Source organism: Struthio camelus, chromosome 1 (genome assembly GCF_040807025.1).
Source record: "Struthio camelus isolate bStrCam1 chromosome 1, bStrCam1.hap1, whole genome shotgun sequence".
Classification (NCBI taxonomy): domain Eukaryota; kingdom Metazoa; phylum Chordata; class Aves; order Struthioniformes; family Struthionidae; genus Struthio; species Struthio camelus.
The window spans coordinates 111,243,944-111,258,569 of record NC_090942.1 but is presented as its reverse complement, the minus strand read 5'-3'; the positions used below and the strand labels follow the sequence as shown (position 1 = coordinate 111,258,569).

The following is a 14,626-nucleotide window of genomic DNA, read 5'->3' as shown; positions in this document are numbered from 1 at the left end:
CATCCTGAAGTAGTAGAGGATCCTTTCCCATCCTCTCTTACCACAGAAACAAACAAACACAAAATTTACGATTTTTCCATTTCAAGTATTACTGAATATGGCTCATTAAAGTCTAAAGGCAGGTCTGAATCATAGCTAATTTGCAAAGAACAATTTGTCAATTAAGGAAGCTAGAGATTGCTGCTGCCACCTGTATGTATGTAAGCAAACTGAATGTAGTAACCTCTCGTATACAGAAATTAAGAAAGGTAACTGGGTGCTTTGCGTGGAATTTTGCCAAGAGCTTTCAAGTTGACGTGAATTCTCCTATTTATGATAGGAACACATACAGTTAAATAATAATACCAACCTTTTCTCAAGGGTAACTTTCCAAACATCTCACAGTGTGTGACAATGGCACTATCCTTAAGTTATAGTTAGAAAAACCAAGTAGGAGAACCTGGGATAGATCCAGTTCTTCTGAGCCTAAATCTAGACCAGTCATTTCAGCTTAATGAGTTAATGACTTAATGAGTTCAGCAGGAAGCATCACTGTAAATTTTCTATTGGTTTTGAGATCTCAGCAATCTAGTCCCATACAACTACTTCCTCTTGGATTTGTCATGTAAGAACATACCCAGTTTGTCAGTTTTCTTCAAATTCCTAAGCTGAATGAGTGTTCAGTGAATCCTAGCATCTTATGTTTAAGTTCATCACGTGCTTGACATCTGCTCTTTTAACTTTTAATTGACTACATGAACTCCAGCCACGTCCTTTTTCTGCCCTTTCTAATACACTTCCTGAGTGCTCCCTTCTTATAAACCAAGTGGAGCAGTGCAAAAGATCCAAGGAAGTGTAATGACTAAAGTGCATAGCACGGAGATCACAGACTATATAAACATACAAAGATAACATGACATGCTTACTTTGGACAGCAGTCCACACAAAAACATACACCCCCTAAAAGTCTACTTCTGCTTTTTCTTTAGTTGCAGTTCAGTCTTCTAAATATTGACTCTAGATTAAACCTTCATATTTTCCTTCCTGTACATATTGATTCTTAACTTCCCCATCCTGAAATGACTGAGGAGATAATCCTCTTTTTAAAATTTTACTTTCCCTTCTCTCATGTGATGCTATGATCTAAGTCCCCTTTGTTATCAGATAGGGTAGTAATCAGACAATGACTCTCTGGTATATCTGATTTTCTTATTTTGACCATCTTTATAGTAGGAGTTTGTCATTTGAACTTACGGTTTGAGTTCACTGGTAGTTGTATGAGACCATGTCATCTGAGAATTCATTTGGGAACAATAATATGCTAAATTAATTACTTTAGGATGTTAAATTTAGTTGTTAGTTACATACTTGACTTTGTAAGGAAATTAAGCTTTTATATTTGCTTATTGATTTGTCTATCTCTGCCCTGTCTCAACTAATTGCATAAATTTTTAACAATATTTCATAGGGCACAGAAATCTCAAAGGTAATTTGGCTCCTACAAGTTTTGTGAGAAGGTAGTAGACTAGAGAAAGAAGCATTGTAAATCTTCTAATGAAAAGGCTATGAGGACAACAGAAAATCCACAGAAGAAAGATACCTTATGAATCCCTCAAAGGATGGAAAACATTCATTCAGAGCTCACAGTCAACCTTCATGCACAAATGTGTGGTTTTTAGTTCTTAGTGCTCAAGGAGTAATTTGTTTTCTTGAAATTAATATATTCACAAGTTGAAAAACAGTGGAAAACACAGTATACACAGTAGTATGGTGACTGCTTTACTGAAGTTCAGTGCTCTTCTTTAGATTAGCATGATATTTAAAAAATGAAAGAGGATTCAGAGGGGAAATATGATAGGAGTTAAAAAGGTGAACCGGGAGTTAAGATTTCTATTAGCTTTGCCCCTGACTTGCTATCGTATATTACAAATCAATTTTTGCTAAGGCAGATCACTGTAGAGAGGATGCTAACCTTCTAATGCTAGAAAATGGTTCAGGGGCTTATTAAATGTAACAGTAATTATCACCCCTGGGAAAACGAGTGACTAGCACAGGCAGAAAAGAGTGTCCATAATACTTCTTGGTGCTATATGTTGGTGCTTTTTCCAGTTAGTAATGAGAGGCTATGCCCAGGCTTGACTGGTACCTGAATGATTTCGCCAATACTCTGCCTTCTAAAGGAGGGTGGATGTAATCGCAGGCCAGACTTCCATCTGCCTCTGATCAGGCACTTTGATGTCCCACAGTTTCTCAGTCACAGTCCCTCAGTTATTCAATCAATACGACCATCACCACTCCACCAATACAACTATAAATTGGCTTGCAAATTTAATAATCTTACCGTGAAAGGCTGCAAGTGGCAGTCTGGATGGCATCCCACTAACCTAGTAAGTTACTAGCTGGATATGGATTTCCAGTGTTTTACCTGGCACCTGGAAGACAAATGCCGTTTAGATGGAAGCACAGTGACAATCAGTGATACCACTCTGGGCATCTTCACTGAAAATCCTACTGAACACCCTAAGTATGTAGTTGAAAAATTTATCTGAAGTGATTGACATTGTGGAATGAGTTCGTTCACCTCCATGGGGTCATAAGTCCGCCTGTTAGGAACTGAGACTATTAACTAGTCATCTCTCTGTTATCCTTTGCTAGCAGCCAAAATCCCAACCATGAGGCATCATGCATGTGCATACTCACAAGTGTGCGTTCAGACACATACTCCCTCGTATAAGCATGTTTGGCTGGAGAGTGAATGGAGAGGTGAGGAAAAGCAAGACTGTTCCCTGTGGCATTGGAGGAGGAAACTCAACGTGATTGCATCTGCAAGGGGTCTCTATGCATGCCGAGGCAAGATAACAGAGTGTATTTAGCAATTTACCTAAGGCAGATACGCACTAGAAGATTTAAGTTGTAAAGCAAATAAAAAGCCACGTTGCTAAATGAAGCCTCTTCCAAATTCTTTTATTAAACATGAAAGTTATGTATTTCTGTGACAATCAAGCCTGAGAAAGAAGGTGAAAAAGCAAGTGGTTTAGTCAGGTGATGGTTGGCTGGAAGCAGTAACCATCCTTACAGATTTCTTCAGACATATCTAACACAGTTCAGTAAATCTGTACTCAGGTTGGAGCCAGTTTGCAAGAACTCTGTAGTGCCTGTAATTTTCTTAGAAATGTGTAAAACTTCATCAGAAAATAACTTTTATTTCTCATTTCCACTAGCTTATATCATCCTCAGATCTAAAACATCCAAAGACCTTTCCAAACATGGATTTTCATTTCACTTCTGTACATCAGGCAATTATTATGCCCATTTTACAGACAGATAAAAGCAAGAACTAGGTCAACAGCTGATCAACAATATAAGCCTGCTGTAATTCCAGGAGTTGTAGCTAGCTCTAGAACACTTTGGGTGGTTTAAGTACAAACCTTCATTATTTCTCAGTGTCTAATTAACAACTATTAGACTGCAATAGGATGTTCAGAAGAAGGGCACTATATGTAATGAAGTTTTATATTGCAGTCGTTTTAACACTTCCTGGTGTGATACTATCCACTGCGCATGTAAAGCAACATTGTATTATTCTTTTTTTTTTCCATATTAAACTGTAAATATTCTGTCTTTGAAAACTGCATTGTCATAAATTCATGTGATGACTGTGTTTATCAAATTCAACATATATCCCAAAAGTGCTTATAAATCAGAGCTTCAGTGATCTCTATTTCAGATTGCATAAGCAGATGTCAGTGGTGTACTTTAACTGGTTATGATCACAAGAAAATCAATTATAAGAAATGCCATTTTGGAAGCCAAAACTATAAAGCAGTTTTAACATTGGCAAGCTCCCATACCCTCCTGCTTCCACCTACAGTAACTCAAGCGTAGTCATTGGCATGAAAGGTCACATCTGTATTCATAACTTAAAATTTCCCAGATAAATTAGCGCTGAACATAAAGCATGCACCAAGCCCACTGGCAGATTATTATAAGGTTGTTTCAGCCAGAAGATAGGTACTAGATACCTTCACCTGGGATGCAGCACTTCGACTCATGTAGCTCTGAGCAAAGGTACAGTAACACCATCCAATACAACTTCTTTCCCTACACTAATAACCCACACGTTTTCATTTAACTAGATGAGATAATAAGTCAACATTGACTGGGATGACCTGTCAGCAACTATAGGAGTGTTACTTTCTCAAAAATAAGAGATGTAAGTGTCATCTCTAACAAGAACATGAAAAGAAGACTAATTTTATATAAAGATGAATTACAGCCTTTAAAATAATGCTCACCTACATATAAAATGTCTCACTAGAATTATAAATATCAGGCATTCCTGCAGGCCTTTAAAGTGGAGGTTTACTTTTCCATGCCTTTTACTGATCCAGGTCAAATGCCGTGACAAATGTTCACTGACTAATGAACAGAAAGCACTTTTGCCGCCGCAAATGTAATTCAAAACTTGCTCTTCAATTCTACCAGCAGGTTAGTGGTCAAAGTCACGGACAAGTGTTATTAGAGAGTCAGGCAAGTGTCTTTCACTGTTTGGCTGAAACTGCAGTTTGATTAGATATATTTGCAAAAATGTTAAACTTGAGAGTGGTCATCTTTTTGTCTGTGAAGGTTATAGGTTGTGACTGAACGTTGACATGTACTTGCACGAAGTGTTCTCTCCTTGTTTGGTGGCTCCATTTAAGCATACCTTTTGCACAGACTTGTTGATACTTTATCAATGACAGTAGGCTTTGTGAATAATTCTTTTTTTCCCCAAAATTTCATGGAATTCAATACATTCTGATTAAGTTTTACACTTAGATTTTGAATTTAAGCCTCCAGCTGAAAATGAAGCTCAGAAATGGGAGTGAAGAAACAAGCCCCAATATGATTGGGGAAGTTACTCTGTCAGCTGTAACAGATCTATTTTTTGTAGCCTTTCTTAATTGCTTGCTGGTACTGAAAGAGCCAGGTAGACTGTACCCCACAGAAAATAAATCCCCTGCTTAGAAACTAAGTCAGGGCTCAGATTCTATTGATTTTTGTGGAAGTTTGAAAGAACTAGGAACACAGCAACTTGAGTAAAAAACTAGTGGAAGAGGTAAATGGACATTTCTGACTAATATGAAATTTCCTCTTTTTAAGTCTTCAAGTAAAGTGACTCATGACTCATGCCATTTGCAAGGAATTCTTTTTTTTTTTTTTTTTTTAACAGCATCAAATAGAACTTCTGTTTCAATGAAATATTAGTTCATCTAAATCTTATTCACGTTTTTTAGATCTTCCACCACCACCCGACCCGCCCCCTGGTCAGGGTTTAAGGCAGCAAATAGGCCCTGGCCAACGTGGAGGCTCGGCAGAGAGGAAAGGAAGCTCTCTTGAGAGGCAGCAAACATCGAACGTAGATGAAACAAAGAGCTCCTTGGATCGTCAAGCTAGAACATCATTAGAGTGGCAGCGACAAACCCAGGAATGGATAAGCTCTACAGAACGGCCAGAAGATATAAGGAAAGCCCAACACAAACAAGCGTTCGGATCAGGTGTGTGTGCTGCACCAGTCAAGGCAATGTAGACAGCTTCTTGAAACTTTTCAGCTGGAGATTTATCTAACTCACAGGAGTCTAAGATCACCTTAAATACATATGTTCCAGTATTGTTGAGGCTTAGACTAGGAAACGGAAAGACACAAGTGAAATGAAAGCTTGTGATCCAAGTTCTTTCCCTCTTGCCACAATGAAATCTCATTAACACTTAACTCAGTACATTCTTTACAGTATTTTGGAAATTAATAATGCTGTCAAGTGTAGCAGTGGAAAAAAAAAAACAGGAGCAGTTTCTGGCAGGCAAGGAAGGAGAAACAGATTTTTACATATTTTCTGTTGTTTTTATTTATACATATAGGGCCATATCTCTAGTTCTTTCAACCTGTATGTAAATTGGCAGTAGTTATTTTTGCATGTCTGCAAGTAGGCTGATCCTGCTGAGCTACTGACATTCCTTCTAGCTGTGTTTATAACACCATTTTCTTCTTTTGCAAAGATATGACAAAGTAATTCAGCTCTTAGGCCTAGGAGGATGACAGTACAGGCTTTCCCCTTTATACAAGACCTGCTCGTTGCTGAGTGCTGGCTTTGTCTTCTAAATGGTTTTCAAGTGGGTAAAAACATGTAAAGGAGGCAATGCTGAACTGGAGTTGTAGTCCTACAACATTTGCGGATTCCTTCTGTCAGCGTCACCTCAAGTAAAAGCTGCTGTTTCAGGTCCCCTTACTGGGGTATTTTCTTTAACCCACTAATCACACGCTATCCTATGCTGATTAAATAGAGTAACACAAGAGGACAATTACCCAAAGAAGATAAAAAAAAAGATTACACAATGCGTAGAGCTATCTCCAGGGCTGCTTCTTCAAGTATGTATTTAGCTCACACAATGACACTAGAGGTACTCATATTATTCGTCATTTTCCTAATTTTATTCTAATACTAATTCTCCTAGTCAGCCTAACACACTAATATCAGTGGCATTCTAAGAAAAACAGTGGTATGGGCAAAGCTGTCACGGAGTCAGGATTTATGAATTAAAGTCCTCCAAGTAACTAGTGCTGCACATATTTAAAATGTAAATATTGTAAATATAATCCATATTTTTAAACATAATAAAAACTCCTACTTAGCCATTAAAAATTCCTAATCTTTCAGCTGTATAGACAAATAAATGGTTGTCATGTTGTTAAATGATGATGTTAAGTCACAGTTTAAAAACAGTGTTAAGTGTGTGAAATTCATGCTGCTTACCGTAATGGCAGTTTTAAGTACAATGCAGATGTACAGACTTTTACAAAATAGCACAAACGTACTTTATCTATCACGTTTCTTTTTAAAGTAAGATGAAGGGTGCTTCTCTGACCTTGCAAACAAGAAATGCCCTGCTCTTCTTCCATGTTGTAGGTGTATCACATCAAAAGATGTAATAAATCATCAGTTATTATATCATATAGAGAGTATACAGTACTAAAATTCCCGTACTCCATGACTTGCATTTATTTGTCCCTGAATGAAACAGGACTTGATCTTGGCACTTCCGTTGCCCTACCTGAGCACTGAACTTAGGGCTGGAGTGATTGCACATATCTTGATCCTGTCAAATTCAGGATGGCCGAGGCAATTCCGTGTATGTTATGCATGACTGAGGATTGCTTTAGGAGATACCAGTTTTTAACCCTGGTTTGAAGGTATTCATAAAGTTTATGTTCAAGGTATGCCAGAGCCTCATATTTTGTATGTGTTTCTTGTCCCCACTTCTTTCACTACAGCTTTCTCGCTCTTTCTTTTTCTGGTAGATTTGAAAATGCTACTTTTGTGTGGGATGCTTGTATCTATGATTACATTTTGTTTTTAAGGGTATTAATTGTGCATATTCCCTTTTCTTTTATTATCAACAAAGAACTCTGGAGAACTGTTCTCTGGTTTAGACCATTTTCAGATATTTCAGGAGTCATCATTCTGGAAGCTATCAGCTTCCAGAAAATAACTACTTTGCAATTTAGGTGGCTTTGTTCAGACATCAACAAACTGTGAGTGAAATTTTTGAAAGTAAGACCTTTGATTTGAAGGTGAACAGAATAAAAAACATCTAATTCTGGAAACTGTTTCCACTCTCAGTATAGACAAGATTACCAAATTCCTGCTAACAGCTTCACTGCAGATCCACAGTCATAGCACATCAGATGTGACATTGTCAGCTACCCCTCTAAAAAAAGCAGTGCTAGATCAAGTTACAATATTCTTAGTAACATTAAAAGCCTTTTGCTTATCTTATAAGGTACAGAAGTGTCTTGCTACGCACATATACCCTGATTTTGCAGAGGCTGGATTTATAACTTTGAGTTAAAAGCTCAGTCCTTCAAAGAGAATGGCACTGGCAGAGCCTCCCCATATTCTTTGCGGGACTGGCCTACGAGGCATTATTTTGACACAAATAGCATAGGTTATTTAAAAAACATGAACCTGTTCTAAGGACTTTAGACACCTACCTTGCATGTGCTAGAACGATATGGAAAACCTAGCTCTGATTTTATGTCACAATTGGTTGTTTTTTGAATTGCATTTATTACTGAGGGCACATCAGATGATTTAACACACCATATGCTCTATAATGGTAATGCACTTTATATTTATTCATGGTCGTTTTTTCTCAATATTTCATTGAACCTGAAGGAGGCCTTATTCTGAGTCCACAAACTAGAAAAACAAATCAGTTGACCATATAAGTCATCTTCAAACTCTTTAGCAATGCTAGTTACTTTTCTTTCCATCTTCTAAAAATGTATCCAGCTTTCTGCTAAACTGATTTATGCTGCTTGCTTTATTGCTGCCTTAATGCAAGCTGTTCCATATTTCAGCCAGCCTTTGGAAACCAGGTTTGCATCTGATTCTATGGTTAGGGGTTGTTATATAAAGAGCAGGTAACATAATTTAGAAGGCTTTGACTGTTAAATGCCATTTGAATATGTCTTTTAAGCATTTGTTTACATTTCAGCAAGGACAGCACAGTCATAGCACGAAACACTGATAATGCCCTTATGTCCTGCCGTGCAAATATTCTGATTCCTTACCAGGGCCATAGGGAGATACTTTGGCAGAGAAAGAAGTCAGTTGTCTCCCCTCTTTCTAGTAGATTTACCTTACAAAAGGATTCTGTTCCGTAGGAGACCATAAGGGGAATTCTCATGTCCTACTCACTTGTAAGGTAGAAATTAACAAAGAAATCCTAGTTTTGCTCCATATAGTTGTTCTCATTTGGCTTTTCCCTAAGTTAATTGTGCCCCTGCCTCTGCTACAGCCATGGCAAAGGCTTTGAGGTTGTGAATAAAAACATTCTGTTCTTCTCTTTCTTTCCAGTCGTCACCACCTACTTTTCCTTCTGTGTTCCTGCCCTCTATCACAGAAAATATGTTTCTCCTCAGCAGATTGTTCATAAGACACTGGAAAACCAAATAAAAAGCACTTTCAGCCCAGATTTGCTTTAAAAATATAAGATTTAAGCAGGAGATATGCCACTGCTTTCAGAAGGAGTAATTCTTATGTTTAAGGTTAAGTGTGTGCTTATATTCTTTCTTGAATGAAGCTATATTTAGCAATGTTTCCTTCTTAAGACTGCAAGATAGCAAAAGTGGATCATATACAGCAAAAAAATAAAATAGTGTTTCTGTGTCAGTGTTAAATCAGTGCTGTTGTTTTACACCTTAGGTTAGGGATATTACAGCAATATCTCCTAGAAACTCCAATCGGATGTGATACCTTGCTTTACTTGATGCTGTATGAATATGTGCGGTCCTATGGCTGATTAGGTATTAATTCTGAGCTCACAAGCACTTCATTATTACAGGTCTTCACAAAGGAAGAGGCAAAGTGAGCAAGAGTAAGCCTTTTGCTCATAATGGAACATGAAACAAGCTGTAGGAAGATTTACTCACCGCAAATATTACAGCTACGAATATTATATACAATATAAGATTTTCCAGTGTAATTCACAACCAGTTAAAAAAAAAATCTTCAGTGTTCTTCACATCCATAGAAATTACTGAGCTGCTGGAAGCTAATTAAATTAGCTGATATTGTAGTTCTTTATCTAAATTAATTGAGGTAATGTTACCATAATTTAAGCTAAACAAAGGGGAAAAGCACATTCATGTAGGCTTCAAGCAAAAATCTAATCATAGCTGCATTGTTTTGGAAATGGTATTTGCATCTATTTTTATTAAACAGTCTATAACTCATGGTCTATTACTTCATAATGAATCTAGACTTTTTATAATTAATACAAACTAACTTACGAGTTTACATAAAAGCAAGATTAAATTCATACTGGTTTCTTTGTCTGTGGAATGTAGCAGAGATTTGTTTTTTTTCTTAGGTATACTTGCCATGATATAAAGCAAAACAAGGGAGACATATCTGAAGGCAAGGAATCAGTATGAGGTCCACATCAGGATAGCTTTTTTATTCCTATTGTATTGATTTTGTTCTGTTTTGTTTTTCTAGAAGAGGCACTGGTACCTTATAGTAAACCCAACTTCCCATCCCCTGGTGGCCACAGCTCTTCAGGAACAGCTTCTTCTAAAGGATCGACCGGACCTAGAAAAGGTGAAGTCTTGCGAGGAGGTCACCAACGCAATGCCAGTGACCTTCTTGATGTGGGCTATGTGGGATCAAACAGTCAAGGACAGTTTACTGGTGAATTATGTAAGTTTATCTCTAGCTACAGTTCAAACTCTCAATAGGCAAAAAGGGACAAATCATAGATTGAGTATGCAGGGAGTGAATTCCAGAGAGGATAAAGTTCAGTGTGATAATCTGAGTAAGTTTTATCCAGATCTTTTTGACTTCTGAGGTCTTTTTCCTGTGATAACAAACAAATCAAGTTCATCTGCTCTTGGGTCTGGACTAGTTCAGATCTGTGTAAGCCATGCCAGGACCATCTACATAGTACATCATTAAGTAAGTAAGGCTAATGAAAACAGAAACAGTAAGAAAATTGAAAAGAATCCTAATGACTTAGAATTTTCCTGGTAAAGTGTAATGTTCTTGGCTTGGAAATGCCATTGGTGATGGTCTCAGAGGAGTGAATAAAAAAAGGGTGCTGTGTCTGATGGTCACATCAGCAAGCTTATGACATCTTTTCCTAACTTACTGTTGCTCTTTCAGCTGTGTCCCTTCTTTTTGACCTCAGAGTGGGGGCCTCTTTCCCAACTATATAGCCCAGTTTCTCAGTTACATATCCCAAAACTTTCCTCAAATTCCCCAGGTCAGAGGAACTAATTTCCAAACTGTTTTCCTTTGTCACTCAGTGTCCGCTAAACCTTGTATAAATCCCTGTTAATATTGCATACATGACATTAGTACTACATATCAAAATGTTTGACTCTACTTCTTGTAGTAGTACATCAACATCAAGGCTAGCTTAGGCATCCTGTTAGGTTTACTCTCCCCTCAACCTACTGGATATTCATGATGTGCTGGAATAATATTGCCATAGGCTTTGTTTTGTTTTTCTCTCCTTATTACAACCTATTTCTCTCTCTCTCTCTATTTCTCTCTATAGAGTAGTTGAGAAGACACATTGCAAGCTGCTCTGATGGACCATCAGGTCTGAACTCATGGAAGTGATGACACTAAACAGTGCAATGAACATTTTCTTTATTTATGTACTATTAAAAGAACTGTAAATGCAATGTAAAGACACACAGCCACACATATCCCACAGATACTTTACTTGTGTTCTTCTCTTTAATACACCATCCACCTTAAACTATTCCTTGTCAGGAGTATATAGAAAAGAAAGAAAAAAAAATCACCCTCCAGGATGAAAAGAATTTCCTTCTGTATATAATTTCTTTTGTTGCATTGCTATGCAAGCTCACCTTCTTTTTAGCTATGTTCATATTCATGTCTGTTTTTATTGGTCTGTTGTACTATATGTGAATTAATAGGCTGTGGTGCCATATATTAACTTTTAATTGTGTAACTTTTATGTTTAAAGTTTGCACTGCAATTTTATTTGGTGATAAGCACAAAACTCTACTCCTCATGACATGAAGAAAAAAAGGAGACTGAATGTGTGAAGAACGTTTATGTACTGTAAGCCACTTTGGATAATGCTGGATGTAATGGAATATATTAGGTGGTTTTCCATTGGGGTGTAGAACTGAGAAAGTGACAGGCAACACTGATGTCAATGAAGACATCAGAGACAGACTTAAATCTTTTAAAAGCAAATTACATGATTGTTTTTCCTATTTAAGATGAAGTCAGAAGTTGGAAGTGTGGTTTAAAGAGTGAATATGAAAATTAAAGGTAGCGTAAGATGGACTTGACCCTTTCACTAGAATGATAAGCTTCTCCACCCTTAGTATCTGTTTTTAACCATGCAATGCCATTGAGTAAAGGGGAAGAAAAAAAAAAACCTTGCTACAAACAAAATAAATTAAGGTGTTTCACTAAAGCTGTTTTTTATATTGCAGTTTTGACAGAATTACTGTAATTAATTAATTTCTGTAACCCAAAATATGAGACAAGAGTTCTCCCAGAAGAAGCAAACAACATAAACTCAAGGAATACCTAGTAAGTAGTGAAGGATGCAATTTGTTATTGAGACATGTTCAGGCTGCTTCCAGAAAAATGAAATATGTCAGAGTATCATATTTCATCTTTCCAATACATGTACAGTACAATAGAGGATAGAGCTGCACCACTGAAATTCATGACATTAATTGTTTTGATGAAGTCTTGACAAACCTTTGTGTTCTGTTACCTGAAGTCTGCAAGAGCTGAAGTTGAATCCACTAAATTTGTAGTAAAATGTTTAGTGTTTGAGAGGAAAACAATGGTCAAATTATTTTCAGTTTGCATTAAGTACATTTCTTGCAATGCAATACATCCAAAAAATTGGATGCAAGCAAAGAAAATTTTTGACCTGTTTTTTAGCGAGTGGTTTTAAACCCTACTATAATGAGGAAATAGCGCATGTTTATACAGTTTTTGAATAAACCGAACTCTGTAAGTGGACATTAATAACAGCATCCTGTCTCATCATTAGTTTTCATGATTTTGTCCAGATCTTCTGTACCTCCCAAATCCCAATGAGTAAATTGTCAAAGATTTTGTAGAATATATATGTGGATAGCCCACTCATTTGATACTTAATTTAAATATTGCAACCTGCAGCTTGTTTCTGTTAGTTATCAGACCACGAGCACAAGTTTTCATTTGAATACCCTTTTCATATAACCAGTCTATGTTGTTTTGTATATTGCCTTGGAGCTCACCAGTATTAAGAACACTTTTAGTAATGGCAGAGTCTTAGAAAAGTAAATTACAATGCTAAATATATGTTGCTTTTCATTTCATTAGCTTGTTCCATGATAAGATAAAACACTACAGCCGTCATCTATAACTCAGCACTATTGCATATCAAAAAATGCTAGTTAACTTCCTTAAGGTCAAGATTGTTATTTAGCAGGTGACAAACCCAAAAAGTCAAGAAAAGATGTATGAATTTGTTTATGTATGTGCTCAATGAATATATGTGCAATTTTCCTGCTTATTAAATCCTTATAGTTAAAACCATTACTTGAAAATGTGCAAAAATGTTCAAGCAAGATAAAGAAGGCATCTCATATATATATATATATATATATATATATTTATATATATATATTAAAAAGTGTGTGTGTGTGTGTGTGTGTGTGTGTGTGTGTGTGTGTATATATATATATATATATATATGTTTTTTATTTTGGTATTATCCTATGAAGAGAAGATTATTCAGGGTCTGATCCAAATTTAATTCTCTGGAGAATGTTTAACTAGTCACCAGTAGGTTCTTTTTCTTTTAATTTGAAAGCTTGTGCTGAGCTTTGGTGGAACACCTTACTCACTATATTCTATTTAAAATTCAGTATCATTAGAAAATGACAAAGCTATCCCAATTACTTTCAGATATGTGTTTTATCTCTTCCACTGGAAAGTAAATGTGTGTCAGTATTAAAGCTGTGCAGTACCATGATATTCACTAACTTGTCCATCTGCTTCTGTACATGTTTGTTCATTAATAATTTGCTTACAATAGTACATAGGGCGTTGTTGTGTATCGCAAAGTGTCTCCATTATCTCACAGGTGATGTCTCTTCTTTTTTTTTCCTCTCTCTCTTTTCTATACAGTGTAATTCCAATGAACCACAGTACATCTTTTTTAAAATGCCATTTAATTTACTATTTTAAAAGAAGTATTTTTTTTTTTTTAAAAATGGAAAACATTTTTTGTGAATACTGTGTTTAAAGAAAAGGGATGTTGTGGCGGCATTTAGAATTGTTTTTTAATTTTTTTTTTTAAACTGTTTATTGGCTACAGTTTGTTCACGAAAAAGGTATGACCTCTTAATGTGTTTCATTGGTATTGTTAGTGCAGCAACGTTTAATTGGCATAAAAAGTTGGTTAATAGTACTGTTGAAGTGTGTATTGTATATTTACTGGGGAAAAAATAAAACATTCACATTTCAAATCTATGTTAAAAGCCCTTGAGTAAGAAGTCAATATGTGAAAAGTGTAACCTAACATAAACTGGGAACAATCAGGCAATAATAACATAGACTGAGCTATAATCATCACTGTCCACTTACAGGTAACAAGGATCATTTTATACCCTGGTTTTTGAATTAAGCTGATAGCTGTCTTGTAAATAGGCCAGTGGTAAACGTTGCCTGTCATAGGGATTTCTGTTTGAGGTCCTCTCTATATTGGGAATAGTTGTATCAATGTAATCACACTGATACAGCTATTCTCGTGATACCTCCTCCTTTTGTAAATGTGCTAAATCAATGTACAGAAAGGACTGCAAGTGCATAGCTTACTTCGCTTACAACCTGTAAAGTAGTGCACCTGTAAAAATCCTGTGTTCGGTGGGTGTCAGCCTTTTGAACCAGGGTTTTGCACTGGTGGAGCTACAGCCAACCTGGTGCAGTCCCCAGGACATATAGGTAGATCTTAGGTCAGTTTTTCTCAATCTTTGCACTGAGTATGTACTCAGTTTTAAATGCAGGAGGGCTAAAGGATGAAATAATAAACTGTCACATGTGCTTCAGTGGTGTAT

At 36.5% G+C, this 14,626-nt stretch overlaps 1 protein-coding gene across 4 annotated transcripts in view; it reads left to right on the top strand.

The window, feature by feature from the left end:
* Nucleotides 1-13,159, top strand: part of ROBO2 (roundabout guidance receptor 2) — a 1,122,084-nt gene extending 1,108,925 nt beyond the window's left edge. For 3 of the 4 annotated variants that reach the window (XM_068910773.1, XM_068910762.1, XM_068910785.1), the window contains 3 exons: nt 5,256-5,516; nt 10,020-10,220; nt 11,080-13,159. In XM_068910773.1, the coding sequence (XP_068766874.1) occupies nt 5,256-5,516; nt 10,020-10,220; nt 11,080-11,081 (464 nt within the window). In that variant the 3' untranslated portion in view covers nt 11,082-13,159. The remainder of the gene's footprint in view (nt 1-5,255; nt 5,517-10,019; nt 10,221-11,079) is intronic. The other variant, XM_068910796.1, reaches the window with a different exon arrangement.
* The last annotated feature ends 1,467 nt before the right edge of the window (nt 13,160-14,626 follow it).